We start from the raw sequence: 18,984 nt of genomic DNA, 5'->3' as shown, positions 1-18,984 counted from the left end.
GCGTTCATGCATCTTAAAAGACACCACGTGGTTCAAAGGAAACACAGCTCCGTCTCGTCGAACCGCGTGACCCGTGACGAGAACGTTATGTTGACGTCACGGTGCTGTGGCAGCGTGACAGGTGGACAAATACGACTTGGCGGGAATGGCTGAGCGTCAATGGGTCCCTGGAGGACGTTTTTTGTCACGCCAGTATTGCATGACATTCAGAGAACGGATGTTTTATTAGGGGAAACACTTCTAGACGTGTTCCATTGACACTAGTAATTGAAGTCGTCATGTTTTAAAACTTTATCCATTTCAAAATTTAAAAAAAAATAACATGTTAGGTTAGAATGAACATTATGAAATTTGAGAAATGAAGCCCTGTCAAGTTCATGAATGTATATGTAACCTAACTCTTTCTATAATAAACCATCATCTGCAAGCTACTGAACGTATAACCCTTTTCAACACTTGCTTGCAACAGTCATGCAAAGCATGCATTAGTTCAACTGTCTCTTGTCATTCCGTCAAACCATCAGGTCATACTATCAATTAAAATATTCATCCCCCCTATCTCCCATACCATCATCTAATTATATCTACAATTTACTTAATTATATATACAATTTACTTAATTATATATACAATTATAAGTATTCATTATCATTCAAATTGTACAAAATGTCATTTTCACGAAAAGGTGATTTATCCGGTGAGCAAATGTCACCTGCAAAGGCAGCTCAGTTGTTTACCTGAAGAAACCGGGAACATTTGATACAAATAGGAACAACAATTCCATCGGCATTGTCACTCGTCATCGTTTAATTTTCTTCATATATAGATGCCCATCTGCCTTCAGTCATCTGCATTTGTGTCTGCAAGTCTACATCCCAACCTGTCCTTCTTTTAACTGGTGACCAGTCTCGATCCTGCCATGCGTTTGTGTTTCAAGATAAGTATATATGTTACAGTCAGATTGTAAAATCAGTCATTTCGTGAAATGACCAAACATTTTAGTCATTTCGTGAAATAACGAAGATGGTCAGCCATTGCGCGTTATTTTGTGTAACAAAAATCAACTTACTTCAGTCATTTCATGCAAGTCCATTTAATAACTTAATCTACCAAAGTGGATCACCATTTCAGCATCACTTACTTGCACTAACAGTTAAATCAATTGTGGCAGCGACGATTGCACTTCGCCTTATCTTTGAAGCATTTGCCGTCCGTTTAACACTTGCTGTGACCAGAGCACCTCGCTCCTGTCCACCACATATACATACATGTAGATGAAATGAAATTTCATGAAAAGACTGGAGTATATTAATTGTTGCTACACGCTAAATGGCTGACCTCCTTAGTCATTTCATGACATGGCTGATTGTTTTTGGTAAATTTTATCATCTGACTGCAACATCTATAACTATGTACAAAACGTCAGCCAAACACATTCTCCTGCTGAAGCGATCATTAATGAGATGTGTTTGCCTGAAGTAAACGAAGATATCATACTAAATAAGAAATCAACCTAGTTTCACCAGTCTTATACCAGCAACAACAGATACTGGAAATTCAATTGGGTTAAACAGGAAATAATTGCTTGGTATGAACAGCTGGGTTTTGAAACTTAGATTCCCAAGTTGAAATGAAGGCTGAAATTGTAGTTGTGGTTAAACATGGACCCCGCTGTCAACGCATGTTTAATAAACAAACACCATTTTCCAAAAGAAAACACAAATTAAAACTATTCCGAAGTCATTTGAATTATTGCAAGTCCGATGATTGGTCTAGCACACGCCGGCGCCTGTAGGTGGCGTTCCGGAACAAAACAACTGCACGTGCAAAACATTAAAGGGAGACAAGGCCAGTTGAAAGACCCGCACATGTAATTACAGTGACATGAAATGTACAACATGTCGGGAATCGTAATCGGGAATAAATTGCCATGACTATCCTAAATGTTTGCTTTTCTTGTCCAAATTAACGAGTTACGGTTTCAAAGGCTGTAAGAAGTAAGAGTTGACATGCAGTTACTTCAACTAGGCTAATGATAGCTTACATAATAGACATGCTTCAATATGATGTGATAAATGGAACCATGTCAGCACTTTTCAACACTTCAGTGTGTATATTATTTTATTATGTTTGGAAGATATAAATACCCACGGTTTAGGTTTGAATCACGATGACAACATTTACTGTATAACTTGAAATATGACAGGTTGAAAGAACTCTAAATACTCTCAGCTACACAATAAGTACACGAACACGTGGTTTTATTTAACGAACATATTTGCGTTCTTGGTGATCATGGTTTTGGATTTGTGTAACACGATACTAGTACATTGTATATGTACTGGCATCCGCACCCGTCAAGTTTAGTTGCCAGCGTTTTAGACGTGTCTATTTCCATTAATTAATTTCACGATTTTCTTGTCTACTTCATGGATTGTGTATGTTCTGAAAATCCATGCCACTGGATACAAGGATATCATTTTTGACAGCTCATTGCAAATCGACAAAACAGTAATAACAGCTAAGACGTATAAATATGAAATTATAACATTATCTTACTATGTGAATATACTTAATATGTCCGAAGAAACCCTTAAGTATAAAATCTTATTCAGAGTTGCAGAAAGCAGGGATACATTACAACAGGGATAGGCCACTCGCTTGCTTTATTTAGCATTTGTACTAATTAACGTGTGCCTCGTCATTCTCCAAAGCACAACGTGACTTTGTTCGTTCCCATTGGAACTTCAGTTGTGTTTAACAGAACTTCAGCCAGTTTATTGTATCAGTCGGAATTTTACAATGATTGAATTATAGTAAGAATTAAGAGCAAGAATTATGTGAATGAATAAAAGAAATAAATAAAAAGAATAAAAGAAAGAAGTTCATCTGTGAATGAATGAAAGAATAAATGATACACCGCTGCCTTCTCTCCCAAAACATGTTAAAGAACGCAAAAGTATCGCGTTAACATCAGCTGTCCTTCTAAAAAATCTACTTTGAGACATTTTTGTTTACATTAATAATTAATTCAGATATATATTATTGTATGTGGGGAATGGAATGGACATTAACAAAATATTAACGGACACTGTCACACTGCCCTCAAACATAAATTGTAAAACTGTCACAAAGCGTTCTAAAACACCTTTCCAGTTTTGTCAAATAATAAGATCAACAAGACAGAAAGAAGTTATGGAATTATAACTCTCAAGCATCAATGGCGAATCAGATCAGATCGGCAATATGTCATATTTTTCACACACCTCAAATACACCCTAACATTTTGTTTTAGATTATGAAACTATCAGTATTGCTTGCAAACACATTTCACCTGATAGCATATTCCCCTGATATGAATTACAGGTGTATCTGAAAGATGTTTTGAAGAAATAACTAGAAACACTCAAACAATGGCGTGAAGCATTAAATGCCGGATCAGAACAGATCGACGAAATGTCATAGTTTTCACACACCTCAATTACACCCTAACATTTTTTAAAGTCATAAAGCTGTCACTATTACTTGCAAATACCTTTCAACTAAAGGTATGTTTTCCTTCTAAAAAATAAACGAATGTTTGAAAGAATTTTTATCGGCACAGTTTAGTCTATATTCGTGGTGAATCGAGAATAGGAGCCAGTGAGCTATAACATACCGACTTGAAACTTTGCTACAAATCTACTGTCCTAATACGGACACTAATACCAATTATTTAACTTAAACTGAAATCACAGAATAGTAAACCTATCTTCTACATGCTGGATTCAGCTGTTACAACACTCGGCGAACTTAATCAGCTCTTGAAAATAAACCGGGGTCAATCTTACATACTACGTTGCCACCATATTGGCTACACTGGTTACGTAACGACCCGAGACATGCGTTCAGCGGCTTTTGGAGGAGTTTCTTCTCCCCTCTCTATAAAGGCTCCCTGCAGAAAGGATTGAGCCCAAGCCACTGAGAACGGATGAGGATGGAACGAGGATAACTGCTTCATCAAATATTGAAACAGATATATGTTTGTTTGTATAAGTGTGCCAATAACTAAGAGCAGGGGTATATGTTTTGGTGAATGCAAAATCTCAAAAATAACGCATGTTATATTTGGGATTACGTGTTCTGGATTGTGTAAGGGCGAGAGATGCATGTTTTACAAGTTATTATTCTTTGGGTAATTGCCTGATGAAAGGTATGATATGTTCATAAGCATCATCAAAGTTAATAATATAAACTTAATTTTTGTACTAATAGTACATATGTCTCTCTTGTAAAGTATACGTAGTATGTATACAAACGTTGGAGAGCATTTGTAGGAATCCTAAATAAACATCCTTCAAAAGTAAGTAACTTTTGCGATGGATGTCACTCTACTAGAACGATTGTATAGATGGATTCTTAATGGCATAATTTTCTTTAATCAATGACATCACTATACTTCACCTGTCGGCCCCTCAAAGAAAGCAATCAAACACCTGCTGACAATAGATCAGCTTCATTTGTGGGTTACAAATCACTTGTTTTAAGAGAACAAAGTAACCGGCGATGAACTTCACGGGACCAGCACACCTGGAGGCGGAGTTGATACATTCACCTGTATAATGATTAGGGAAAGGTGAAAGTGCCCCCGGTCACGTGCCTCTGTCACCCCAAAACACATAGTCAAGTGATGGGATTGTCAGATGTAGTAAGTGTCATCACGGAAGTAAAGTGACTTCATCGTCATACATCTAGTTTTTGTTTATGGCTTTATTGTGCTTCATGAGTGAATGCGTTAATTATGTTACATATTAATCAGTGATAAGACAATCATGATCACAGGTGAACGCGAGATTCTGTTCTAATCAACAGAAGTATTCTCTCAAAATATTATTGGTAAAGTATAGCCCTGTTCTTCGCATATTGTCATTATTTATATCATTTTATATACTGTACATGTTCATATATTGTTGAGACCGAACACGAGGTACGGTATTTCTATTGATAATATGCAACTTGGGTTAACCTTACATTACAGTTATACAAAAGCTGGCAGTTGTATTGTGTGAAAGTATTTTTCAATAAAGTATGAGCCGCTTGTGAAGTAAACTTAATGAATTTTACAGATACAAGGGTTAGTGTTTTTCGTGGCAAGCAAAATATATAGAAGGACAAACAAATATTCACGTTCATATATCGTGTGTGTTGTGCTTCATAAATATTAGGAGAGGTTTCTTTTCATGTGTCTCCTTATTGTTTAATTTTTATTTGTTTCTGTTAATGTGTGGAATGCTGAAATTCTCCAACATACATTGCTGAGTACAGTCTAGTTTGAAGCGACGATTTAATACTTGGATAGTGGGGGGAGTATTGCAACAATTGCTTAAAAGCTATATGATCAATAAAATTAATTGCAACAGTAATGCTTTCAAACGTTTGTCGGGTGAGCAACTGATTTGCATTTGCATGTGTTTGTGACTGGTGCGGCAAGATACGTTATGATTTATTATGAACAAGAAGGCGAAAAAGGAAAATATTTTATTAATGTTTCAGAGGTTAAGATTCGGTGCATGACACGATTAAAAACGTGTTACATAGTATCTGGTCATTTGGCCGATCAGACACATGTAAACATATATCTCAGTAAAACATTTAAGATAAATAAAAATATATATTGCACTTACATCACAATTCTTGCGCACAAAAGAATATTCATGCATGCATCAAACTCACCCACACGCCCACAGACCCACACATCCACACATCCACACACCCACACGCCCACACACCCACACATCCACACATCCACACGCCCACACGCCCACCCTTCATTATGGCATCAGATATCACTATTTGACAGTCATTCATAAATACATACAGACGATATTTTCGGAATAGAACAATGGTCACTATGTTGTTGTATGTTATAATGAAGTCTTGTTGTTTTAATTAATCAATACCTCATTTCAGGCATTAAACGGCCTATATATTCACATTTGCTCCGTACATATCTGATTTATGGTAGTTATTTGTGAGTTATGTGTAGGAAGTGATGATGTGGCTATACCTTCAAACAAAGACGTAACGATGTACATATTTACGCTATTATCATACATATTTCACATATTCGTGTTGTTGTTGACTGTTACCACCATGCAATGTCATGAGACAGGTATGTCTGTGTAGTCACAAACCGCTGAATCACACCTTTAAAACACACACCGATCAATAATCAGTGATCAGTCTATCTCCTGCTGGAACAATACCCTCCGAGGGACTCCGTATACACCTAGCACAGATCAATTAACTAACCCCATCATAATTACAAGCGATTGCCTGACCTAATTACACCAGCATCCGTGGGAAGATGCGAGCTCTCCGTCTCCCGTCACTTCGGCTACTTCAGTCCACCAATCAGGTTGCATCTACGTCCACAAATGTCAATCATTAATTAATGACGCCATATTGCGATTGATCCCGTTGGGTGGCGCTGTAGGTACTAAGTACTGACGTGATTTCGGTACCCAGGGGAGTGAGGTGTTGAGAGCCCGGGGGTAGGGGATTGTTGGTTCCCTTCTATATCTCTACTAGCTTCTTATGGATATGACTTCATATCTCAGCTGATTATGCATGTTTAACTAGTTTAAGCAAGTTTGACATCCTGGTACAACATTGACAGATAGCGGCATACGTATTTCCATATATTGAATGATTAATGACATGTAGATTGCCCAGGTTAATGCTGAAAATAACACAGTTCACTTGGACTTGGCTGTTGAAAAAAAACTAACCCCCCCAAAAAAAACCCCAAAGAAAACAATGCAAAAATCCCAACAAAACAAAACCAAAAAAAAGGAGAAAAACTTAAAAAAAACCAAACAAACAAGCAAAAAACAAAACAAAAAACCCAAACAACAATAACAATTACAAAAAGAATGGAGCAATGCTACATTTCACAAACATTTTCACATGGGGGGCGAATACGAAGCATACGCGGCATGTGGTCTCACCTTAGTGTTTGTTTAAAATTCTGCCCAACAGTGAATGGATATTCGAGCGAATAAGTCATGTGACTGTTATCTTTATAGTGCCCTTCCAGCTTGTCGTAATCAGGGTAAGTCTGTATTGGTGCCTTGGGTTCGCACAAGTACATGTATTCAAACGCTTAATAAGTCATCATTCTGAATCGTTATTATTAATCCACTAAGTGTATTATCATCACAGTATATGGATCAGCCTGCAATTGCTTTTCTTTCTAACCTCCCTGGGGAATATATAGTTAAAGCTGCATGTGATGCACAGTTGAGGTTAAAGGTCACATTTCCTTCTCCTACCGAGTATCCATTTATTCCTTGGTGCAGTGATGCGCATTTATATCAAAGTTGTTTGACGATGGAGACGCCAAATGTCCTTCAGTTGTATCAGTGTTAGGTAGACCTGGGCCCTAGAAACTACCAGGAGTCAGGTTCTCGAATACGATCGGTCACCTACCCAATAACTCTTCACCAGCTCCCTCCCAACTGCTTAGCTTTGGGGAGTGATAGGGTAGTGTAGTGGTTAACGCCTACGCTCGTCACGCCGAAGACCCGGGTTCGATTCTGCACATGATTATAAAGTGTGAAGACCATTTCTGGTATCCTCCGTCGTGAAATTGCTGGAGTATTGCTAAAAGCGGTGTGATACCATTCGAACTCATTCACTCACTCCCTCACTCACTCAACAACTTTGTGACCTGCTCTGTGCGCAGCGCCACGTGACATCACCTGCTTAAACAGTTTTACATATCATTTGTCATAACACATAATATGCTGTAAGTACATGTATTCATAACATAAAAGGAATTACATGTATGATGCATATCTATCTATAGCATGTGTTTGTTGCGGGTAGTAAGGTGATACTGCCATTGTGTTTCGAAACATGTGGGAGAAATAACAGTCATATGTAAAGTAATACTAGTACTGCTATGCATAGTGATGTAATGATACACCTCCTTATTTACTATAAAGCTCCAATAGGACGTTATCTTCCTATTGGTATACTCATGAATAATAAAGCATACACAGACAAAGAATACTATGCATCAAAGTGAAGTCGACATTATCATAAAAATTTTGTGATAAATCTTTAACTATAGTTACCTTGATTATTTTAGGCTCATAGAACCTGTATGCTGTTAAATAATTGACTGACACTACACTGCCTCTCCATAAATAACGAAAATATAATCCGGTGTATGAGCGAGAAGACTTATCAGTTACACCTGAGTTATCTGTCCAATTCGTACAGATACAGCGGCCAATAAGCAAGATAAATTTCTCCTAACAGTAAAAGACGACAGGGTGCTTCCTCAGCGGTGGCGTATTAACTTCTTGTTAAACATAAAAGAATATAACAGCCATACACACGTCATTAAAGCAGCTTTCACCCTCGCCTGGCAAACTGTAGATTAATTTAACCCCTGTTAGAAGATGAGAGCGTCTTGCTACCGATAACAGCATAGTGATATCCTCAGTTAATTTAGATAACACTGTATTAGTTTCTGCTGACTGCCTCAGCGCCTCAGATCCCCTCCATGGTGACGAAACAGTCTTAATTTATAGGGATTTCGTCGTCGCTGAAGCATGGACGTTGGAACTAAATTATTTGTTGAATTAAAATCTCAGTGTTTGATAGCGGAATCAAAGAGGTTGGAGAGTGTGAGGCGTTTAGATTAGAGATATAAACAGTGGGGGAATGACTGTGAAGGAGACAGTAATAGAAGGGACACGATAACAAGACGGGCTTTATATCCAGTTGAGCCGGCAATGCCTTTGTCCCCTTGTCACATGTTTCAATTTGCCCTGTATAGCAATGGTTCTGATGTAAACATGTGCTCTGTTACAAGTGCATGTAAACCGTGATGTGGTACAGTATTCTTCCCAAGCACTGAGGTGGTGGTGTCCGGGACAACACGACTTTAATCTCAAGATTGTGAACAGTATAGTACACGCAATAGCTGATTAGTATAATTTTTTTGTGAATATTTTAAATCCTACAGAACATATATTATTTACATTAAGTTTGAAATATATATACAGAAAAGCCCTTTGGTATTTAGAAATGATACACGCAAGAGCATGAATTTGTCAGTGTCAACTTTTTTTATTTTAAAGAATTAATTTAAGAATATAAAAGTCGTGACTCTCTAAATGGAGAAGCTGACATCCATAAATTCTTGCCACTACATCCAAAAACGATTTTAACAAAATTTATATGGCTGAGATTTTGTAACGAAAAACGTTCCGTCCACAGAGCAAACAGCCAAATTATGTAGATATAAGAAAAGACGTGAAGTAGTGTTAAAATGATGAGCAAGATAATTCGACCTTTGTGTGACAGAATGTAAGCAGTTTTAAAAGTTAAAATAACCGAATATGTATATGTATACTAATACATATATATGCCAAGGTATGAACTATTTACAAATTCTACGTTTACATATAAAACTTATTTTACAAACGTGCTGATGGACCGAGGTCCCAATCAAAAGCTTGGTAGCGTATTTAGGTAAGCTTGGTCAACTACAAAATTAAAGTAATGTTTGGTCCGAGACATTATAACTGACCACATTGTGTTATGAAACCATTTTTATTCTTATAAACATCGGAATCGCTATATTTTTACACAGTTATCAGAATTTAAAATGACCTGACTAGATTTTCCGCTCCATTGATCACTTGATTGTCTGATTTTTTAACAGGCCGCCGTAGCACGTCAGGAGTACTCCTGGGCCTAAACACTTTTCTTTATCGACAAGGTGAAGGGTACTGGGAGAGGAGAACATGTTTACCCTTTTCGCAACCCCAGGGGCGGTATTCATAAAAGTTCTAAGAATTTTCTTAGGGTAAACAATTCTTAAATCCACCAAGAATTCTTAGTTTCCATAACAACGTTCTTAACTTGTAAGAAAACACTTAGACAAGTCATTTTGTTTTATACTTCTTAACTTTAAGAAACCTCATGACACCTAACTAGTTAAGAACATTCTTAGTTATCCATGGAAACGAAACGTCTTGCGCGCACCGCTAATACTGGTGATGTCATCATGCTTTCTTTACTTAGAAAATTCTAAGTTGTAAGACCATTTTAGCTAAGATTTTTTCTTAGTTTGGGTTAAGAGAGTATCTAAGAATTGTTCATAACCTAAGTGAAAAATTAAGAACATCCTTAAAAGCTTTATGAATACCGCACCTAGTGTTTTATTCCAGTGACCCATTCACTTTCCCTTTGAGACTAAACGGAACTTAGGTTTCCTAAAGAATTCTTAAGTTATATTTATTCACAATCTCCTCAGTCCTTGCACACGGCTTAAAAGCATATATATTCATAATCTATTACACAGATTAATATTGCTTAAAAGTAATCTCAACTATTCACAGAATATAATGAAATCGTCTACACATTTAATAAATACCGACAATTTCTCCAGTTTTCTCTTCGGGTTTGCTGCAAAAAAGCTGCGAATTCAGACGGCTGCAGTGTTGTGAGTTTTCACATTCTCAGAAATGTCGGCTCTGTAAATTGTATTGTATAAACTTCAGAAAAAGCCACTCAGCCCTTGCAGACATGGATAACAATCATTGCAAGAGTCAACTAACGGGATCAAGTGGTTAGGCTTTTACTGAATTGTTTGATGTATGTTGTCGAATCCGATTTGCGAACATCGATACTCATGTCAATCACTGAGTTATTTGGTTCAGACGTGGCCATATACAGATCACAGGCCACGTCTGAACAGGCCATACACACGAAGAGAAGCGTCCCTCAGCAACACCTTAGCTGCGATGACATTTTGTAATCTTTTTCTAAAACAAAGAATATCATTCAATTATAAACTTTGCAAAAGAGTCATTGAAATGTCTAGAAGCATTCTGTTTGTGTCTTCGTGGAGGGCTGTGTGAATATTTGTTTCATGTATTTATCAACATAACACCTGGAAATGTGAACAATTTCAAGAAACAGTTTGTAGAACGCCATGTGGAGAACAATGCTGTTTTTTTTTGTCGTGAGATCTGTCGTTGAAGTCGATTTAGATAAAAATCATCTAAGTTTGCCATCGGCCACAAAGCCTGGGATAGAGTTATCACAAGAAAACAATGACCTGATTGTTTTAACAATCACAATTGAAATATCGCTCGATGTGACGATGGCCCGTCTCACGAACATATTCTGTGACTCCACTTGCCTCTCTGGAAGTAAGTTTTTTTATCAGGTCACAGAGAAGTGCATGCAGGTGCTTCCGTGCACACACATCATGTACACGCGAGGAAGGTGCTGTAAGGCATCGGTGACCTAATCTGTTTGGGGCATTAGATGTGGAATTTCCGGGCACCAAAAACCACTGCCAAAGGCTGTTTTTCGGAACATTGAGGTGCCATTTTCATTGATCTGTGCCTCGTTGAACCGTTACAACAAGTACATGTGTAAACTGACCGTCTGAAACTAATGTTACAGTACTGTCATTAATTTGCTAACATTTGTAAACTATTTCTTACTATTCCTTTGTATTCGGTGTGAGCAGAATTACAAACATGGTAGCTACGCCGAACTGGACGAGTTGTGGTGATGTTGATGTGGCGTTCTACAGTCAAAGGGAGATAATTTTGCAAACGTGTGTCCCTTGCTTAGGACCAAAGCAATATTAACATCTATCGCGTGCGAGCATCACTTGATGGGAACAGTAATCGACATACCTATCAGTAAAACTATTTATACGAGAAAGATAGGGCGTATAAACGTGAGGCACCTTTGTACCCAGTCTAGCTTATTGGGTACATATTCTTTGCACGTTAGCCAGATGCGTCTTTTGCAAAATATGGGTTGAATTCCGAATGATGGTAACATAATCATGACCCGCTGCCTGACAGGAAACTCTGATAGAATGTCATATGCTGATGATATCTTTTAGGATATCTAGCTTTTAAATCCATCACAAAATCCATCATATTACAGTAATTGAAGCACTCCTAAAATAACCCAAAGCTCACAGTTGAGACCCGCCAAACATGTCCCAATTTGGGTGATTTCACCGCTTTTTCTGTCCCGACAAATTGTGTCCATTTTTGCAAATAATGATTGGTATTTCCCTTCAATTGATTGATGTGAGAGGACGTAGGTTGTGGTGGTTTAATTGTTGATTTAATCCTAAGGCATATATATTCGCTTTTCAGCGTTTCACACACACACATGAATACATACCGAAGCTGCAGTCTGTAGGATGATCGCGTTCAACAAAACGTACGTAAATTCAAGTGGAATTCAGATTTAATTTCCGAGTCTACTCATTGTGGCACTTGGGCCCGGGTGTACAAGGGATCGCGATGTTTTGTAGAACTTCTCCGCACACGTGCATGTGCAAGGGCTCGTGTCGTCATGGTAACTTGTCTTGATCCAGTTGAAAAGTGGAAACGTGCGTCACATTGAGGCTATGGCATAGTGTGGTCATAAACAACAACAACAACAACAACAACAACAACAACAACAACAACAACAACAACAAAAACAAAAACTAAACGAAAAACACAACTTGTGTTTTGGTTACAGTTCAACCTTAACCAGTGCCTTACTCGTAAACGGAAAGTACGTCACAGCGTAAAAAGTGTAGTAAATGTCATTTTCAAATTACAATATTGTGGGTTATAACAAGTGTTACGTATAACTCGTCTTCTACTTTGAGTATTGACTTTAACGAATGTGCATATGGATATGATGTTTTACTGCTTCGGTTATTGATATCTAATCATACTGTCTGTGATCAACCACCAATTAGTTCTGTCTTCAGTGTCTTACAGACGTTTCTAAGATATAAATAAGGTGGGCTCAGGACGACCATATTTGCAGATACATATATGTGCAATAGAACATGTTGCTCGGTTGATATGTCGCCAAAACACGACGCTGGCGGGCAATAAAGCTATCTGAAGTGTCATGTATATAGGTGATACACGTTCCCATCGAAACTACCAATGAGGACAACAGCTACACTGATGTAGATCTGGAGCTGTTACCGTCACACTCAGGTCAGAATGACCACATGCTTGGTCCAACAGAGACACGTCATTCTTTAGACATGAACTCTGGAGTGTTATATGGGGAAATATTTCTCACCAGCTCAGGGCAAAACTCATCTCTATACTGTTAAGGAGCAAGTGGCTATTAGTTCTAAACATGCTGTCGTTCAAATACTGAACTGTTTAAACATTTCAACAATACACTGCAGTATTGTTACAGATATCTGATCCGGCCCCACATCGCAGTGTTGTTACAGGTATCTGATCCGTCACAGCATTGCAGCATTGTTACAGATATCTGATCTGGCACTACACTGCAGATATTTGAACGATACTTATTTCTTCCAATCAATGTTTATATGCCAATTCTGAAATTCAGGGCAACAAACCACCATCTACCCATTGAGACCGGCCGCTGGGAGGGTATAACGAGTGAACATAGAACATGTAAGCTATGCGACTCCCCAGCAATAGCCGATATACTTCATTATTTACTGCGATGTAATTACTTTAATGATATTAGACTAAAATATATCCCTCCACGACACCTCAAATGGAAAAAACTTGGCTACCTTCCGCCAATTAATGTGTACAAATAAAACTGCAGAATTTAAAAAGCTGTCGATATTTATTAATTGCATAATTGTCCCAATTAGCAGAATTAAATCAAAATGAGTTGGATTTTGTGCCATGATACTCATAATTATATCCTCATTCATTTACAACCTCCAAAACACAGGAAAAGATGTATTTTGAGTGAAGGCAAATATTGGGCGCAAGACATTTTGGCCCTTGGGCGAGAGGTTTTGAAATCGCTCTCAGTTAGCGGAATTAAGCCAAAATAGGTTGAAATATTCTGTCATGATACTCATAAATGTACTTTCATTCACTTACATCCTCCAAAACATTGGAAAAGATGTATTTGGAGGGAAAGGAAATATTCTCGCCCATGGGTGAGATTTTGTTAAATCGCTCTAAATTAATGGAATTAAGTCAAAATAAGTTGAAATTTGTGTCATGGTACTTATGAACATACTTTCATCCATTCACAACCTCCAGAACATGGAAAAAGATGTATTTTGAGTAAAAGTAAATATTCTCATCCTTGGGCCAAATGTTTTTCTCCCATGGGCGAGACTTTTTTAAAAATCGCTCTAAATCAGCCGAATTAAGTCAAAATAAGCTTAATTTCACGATACTAATAAATATACTTTCATTTATTTCAAATGCAAAGCATGGAAAAAACATGTGTTTCCAGTGAAAGTAAATATTCTCGTCCATGGGTCATTTACAACCTCCAAAACATTTATTCTGGACGAAATTAAACATTTTCGCCCAAGGGCCTGCTTAATGGTCACTGTTAGCTAATGGGCATGCCCATGTGCGAGCGAGTTTAAATTTTGAGTTTTCGAAAAAAAATGTTTTATTTTTTCATCCTTAGCACATATACATAACAACTGCATGGTTATTTTTGCCAAATCCCTTGTGAGAGAGTGGCCACAGTGCGGAGAGTTTCTGGACTTTTGTGAGTCCTGAATTAAATTGTGACGTGTTCAGTATAATTACAGATATCTGATCCGGCACTACATTGCAGTATAGTTACAGATATCTGATCCGGCACAACCTTGCAGTGTAGTTACAGATATCTGATCCGGCACAACCTTGCAGTATTGTTACAGATATCTGATCCGGCCCCACACTGCATTATTGTTACAGATATCTGAGCTGTATTACAGGGAGTATTGTTATAGATGCTTTAGCCAGCATTACACACAATCCAGCCATGTGTGTTTGTGATATGCTGATATATATCAACCAAATCAGTGAGTCTGGCCACCTAATCTCGTACGTCGCCTCCTAGGACAACCATGGATGAGTGAAGATCAGGAGGCGATCAACAAGTCGAGACAACAGTAATCTTCAATAATTATTCTCAATCAGCACCAACGTTAAGATTTTCAGTAGATGTTGGCGACACGTTTTATGGAGGTGTCCGGTGAAAAGGATATCACCAGGTGTTGATCATCCTGTTTGTTATTATTACTGAGATTTTGATTACTAGTATTCAGAGTATCTAGTATTCAGAGAGAATTATATCAGCACTGGAAGATATCTCCACTACTCTAAGTCATTTTCGAGTGTTTTCTCAAGAGTACACCAGTCGGGAAGAATACGTTAACCTTTTTGCGAACGCCTGGTATCGTCACTATTTTACAGTGATTAATAGTGATTAATCTGAGCAAACACCTTCGATCATGGTATCGCATGGTGACAATCACGGGATTGTCTAGTCCAGACCCGATTTGTTTACAAACAATATCGTACAGCTCTAATTCCTGATGAGACAAATATTTAGTCACGATAAAGTCAAAATTGTACAATAGACGCTGCTTTCAGCCGATATTGTTTGATGGATGTGGAAATGGTTTTGTTGGTTTTAGTTGCTCACTACTGTCATTTGTTTCATTGTCTGATATGTAGGTTTCAGCGGCTACCTAGTCTCCCTCTTGTATTGCTTACCGTTGCTTTTTCGGTTTGTCCTTGAAACGTTCGTTGTTACATTGTTCAGTTTGTTGACTGGTGTTTGACACTGATAGTTTGAACGATTAATTGCAAATCTATATTTTGTGATTAATATTCTTTACTTTGAATAAAGCCTAATTTGAAATAAGGGGCGGACCATCTTAATCCAACGGATGACCGAGCAATACCCACAATGCAATAGTACTGTCTGAGAGAAAACTAACCAGACTGGATGACGGCTCGAGTGTTGGTATTTTTCAGTGCGTCTTAATGCTCACCCCTCCGCCAGTGGAGTTGGCTGACAATATTGTATTATGACAGGTGGATTGCTTCATTGAATCCACATCCAATAACATCCATCACGGATCTTTAGCTTGAGTCTTCTCAAAATCGCCTTGCAGTCAATATAAAAAAGCTTACCCCCGTACATTTTCGAGAAGTACTTGTGACAAGTGGAATTATTACATGTGAATCACCACACAAAAGTTGCAGAATCAGAAAAGAAACAGATCCAACTTGTTAATGATGTCCAGAGTCGTACAAAAAGCAAGGTGTCAAAACGCAAATATGATGTCAAATGGCATGCAATGTTATCTGACAAAACAAGATGGTGACGTTAAAGTGGAGGAAAAGCATTTAAGTCAAAGGGCTTCCCTGTTATACCAACTGTGATTGTCTCATCATAATCTGTTTCATTCTCTAAATGGATCGAAGGTGTTTGCTCAGATTGGGAAACAAAAGATATTTTAACCATGTGGGTTAACCTTATCTTTAGGAAACTAAATGGTAGCATATTTAAGTGCAAATATGATGACGATGACCCAGTGCAATTTGAAAGGAAGCGTGAAAGTCTGAGGTAGAATGTGTTTCGATTATCCTTCGGAATGTCATGCATCTAGGCTAAAAGCTCTTGCAATAATTGTCTGCTGTCAACTCTGACCCATAAGGTAAAGATATGGTTGCTATTTAGAAATTGCCTGATAATGGTTATGAGGAACAAGTACACTGACAACTTGATCAGTGGATACGGGATCTATTTTTCAGTTTGCTTGATGCTATGTGAAGGAAATAACTGCAAACATCATACACGGGAAGTTTGACGGGCGGTCGTCGAACACAGCATTTATCTAGTTACTGCATAAACAAATGAAGTCAGTTTCCAGCTACATGACCATGACGTAATCTGTAAATTATTGTATCGGTATATAAGGACGTGGGTCGTAGCCACCAAGGCAGTCACCATGTTTACATTCTCCTTGCTCTTCACTGGCTTCCTCACAGACACTCCGTTTCTGTCTGGGGTAGCCCTTAAATCAGAATGTGCAGTAGCCTGTGTGAACGACGCAAACTGCTCCTCATTCTTTTATGACGTGAACACACAGGCGTGTTACCTAGAGAAATATGTGTTCGTGTCCAGCGACAAGCTTCAGACTCGGAGTGATGTTCAATACTTTTCTCTGCTGAACGGTGAGTATTTTACCATCTAAGATGACAATCAGTAACTGGTGTCTGTTGAAAGAAGACATATGTAAACCTTTTCCACAATAATTTATAGGCAAATTATGAATTTCCAGAACAGCTGCATCAGTATGTTAAAATCGCCACGCAAATCATTTTGTAAGATAGTTTTATCTAATTAAATTAAAACCAAGGTCAAAACAAAGTATAAAAATGTCACGTATTGTGTGAAATCTACCACAAATACCTCCGAGGCTCAAAACCTTCTTAAATGACTAGAGTTTATAGACTAAACCCCTTAGAAGGGCAACGCCCTTTTAAGATAAATTTCATAAAAGAGGCGCAGTTGTACTGAGAAAGGATGAAAGGTGCTTTCACATCATGTAGGGTTTCAGTAATAGTCAGTCAGTGTCATCTGCGTTTTGCCAGGTGCTTGTCCTGCCAGCTACATATACAGTCGTTTCACAAACCAGTGTCTTAGGCGGTTTTGGTCTCCGATCATGACGTATCCAGCCGCAAAGACCCTGTGCATGGACAACTCGGGGCATCTCGCCTTTATTCGATCTCAGGAGGAGAACAGACAAGCTGCCATTGTTGCAAGGAGTAAGTCCATCTCATGTCTCGACTATCTTCAGGTTCATGATAATTGCAAGATCATGATCATACGCGGCACATGAATGAATGTTAGCTATTAGCAGCGCTGTGATCAGGAGTGACATTCTAGAAGCCATGATCATACCTTCATGTTTAACTTGTCATGCTAAATATTTTACTCGAGGATATATAAGTCTCAAAACATTCAAGCCCCTAGTATGGTGATCTACCTTCAGTAATCTATAAGGTGCTTTTATATTGTGTTGTTCTCTATTGTTAAACTGTTTTAGATTTGATTACTAGTTTTACGTTTCTATTTGTGATATTCTAGTTACTTTGTTGTCCTTCGTCGAGAGGTATTTGTAATTCACTCCATTTATTACTGATTCATACCCTGTTAAGTCACAATATGACTGAAATATTCCCTATGTGACTATAAATCTTAACTCACTCAGTCACTAGTCGACACCGCGTTCATCGGTCCGTCCGCCGTCCGTCCGTAATCATTTTGTCTCAGGATCATTAAAAAACCGCTCAATATATTTCAAAAGAAATTGGTAGGATTATCAAACAGAATCTAAAGTGGCGCCTTGTGCCGTTTACCGATATTTGTTGTTATATATTATGTATCCTGACTTACATGAATACGTTTTGGACTTGAGCACAATTTTAAAAACGTTAGATGTCTTTTAACAGAATTTAGCAGATATATGAACAGATATATGGTGCCTTTTGCTACTTGCGGATTTTTGTTATTTCCATATTTTTGACACGACTTTTCTCTAGACGAAACATTATGGATCGGCCTCGAACGTGACCCTGGTGACGAATGGCATTGGACAAATGGACAATCTCTTGGATCTTATGTCAACTGGAACTCCACTAGGATTGGCGATGATAGGATTTATGGCAAGATGTTTGGTTTTGGTAGATGGGGTACCTATGGCTCGACAGGGGCATTAAGAGCTCTGTGCGAGATAGATGTTTGACGCTTATGGCGATGCTCTAACGTGTTAGTGTAATATGTCATGTTATGTGTTGATGTACTATACGAAGTACACACCGTGTGGGGAGACGAAAATCTGTTTCTGTAAACATTGCCTGTCTGTCTATCTACCTGTCTCACTGTCTATATGTAGTGTGTGCGTGCGTGCGTGCGTGCGTGCGATCAAAAGTCTAGTACGGTGTACCTGCGCTGCAGTAGCCAGATGATACCAGAGAGGGCAATTCATAAGCATCCCTAATTACGTTCCTTTGGGAGGACGGTACCCGACTCAGCATCTTGACATTGTTCAGACATTTTGATATTGTATCTGTTTTGTCATTAATAAATGTTGCAAAGAAACAACTCTCCCAGTCATAATTTGACGTGAAGATT

At 38.1% G+C, this 18,984-nt stretch overlaps 1 protein-coding gene across 1 annotated transcript; it reads left to right on the top strand.

The window, feature by feature from the left end:
- The first annotated feature begins 16,795 nt into the window (after nt 1-16,795).
- LOC137298747 (uncharacterized) lies at nt 16,796-18,595 on the top strand. Its single transcript, XM_067831022.1, has 3 exons — nt 16,796-17,021; nt 17,442-17,615; nt 18,393-18,595. Exons 1-3 carry the CDS (start codon nt 16,796-16,798, stop codon nt 18,593-18,595), a joined length of 603 nt encoding a protein of 200 aa, XP_067687123.1.
- The last annotated feature ends 389 nt before the right edge of the window (nt 18,596-18,984 follow it).

The sequence above is a fragment of the Haliotis asinina genome, chromosome 10, assembly GCF_037392515.1.
Source record: "Haliotis asinina isolate JCU_RB_2024 chromosome 10, JCU_Hal_asi_v2, whole genome shotgun sequence".
NCBI classification, from domain to species: Eukaryota; Metazoa; Mollusca; class Gastropoda; order Lepetellida; family Haliotidae; genus Haliotis; species Haliotis asinina.
Note: the sequence above shows the minus strand (reverse complement) of the source record. Positions and strands in the feature narration are given on the sequence as shown.

What these genes read in the sequence shown, in the direction of transcription:
- LOC137298747 (XM_067831022.1), top strand. Translation starts at nt 16,796, where the DNA reads ATGTTTACATTCTCCTTGCTCTTCACTGGCTTCCTCACAGACACTCCG. An exon ending in ATACTTTTCTCTGCTGAACG is followed by an intron (nt 17,022 to 17,441) that starts GTGAGTATTTTA and finishes GCGTTTTGCCAG; the next exon opens with GTGCTTGTCCTGCCAGCTAC. An exon ending in AGCTGCCATTGTTGCAAGGA is followed by an intron (nt 17,616 to 18,392) that starts GTAAGTCCATCT and finishes ACTTTTCTCTAG; the next exon opens with ACGAAACATTATGGATCGGC.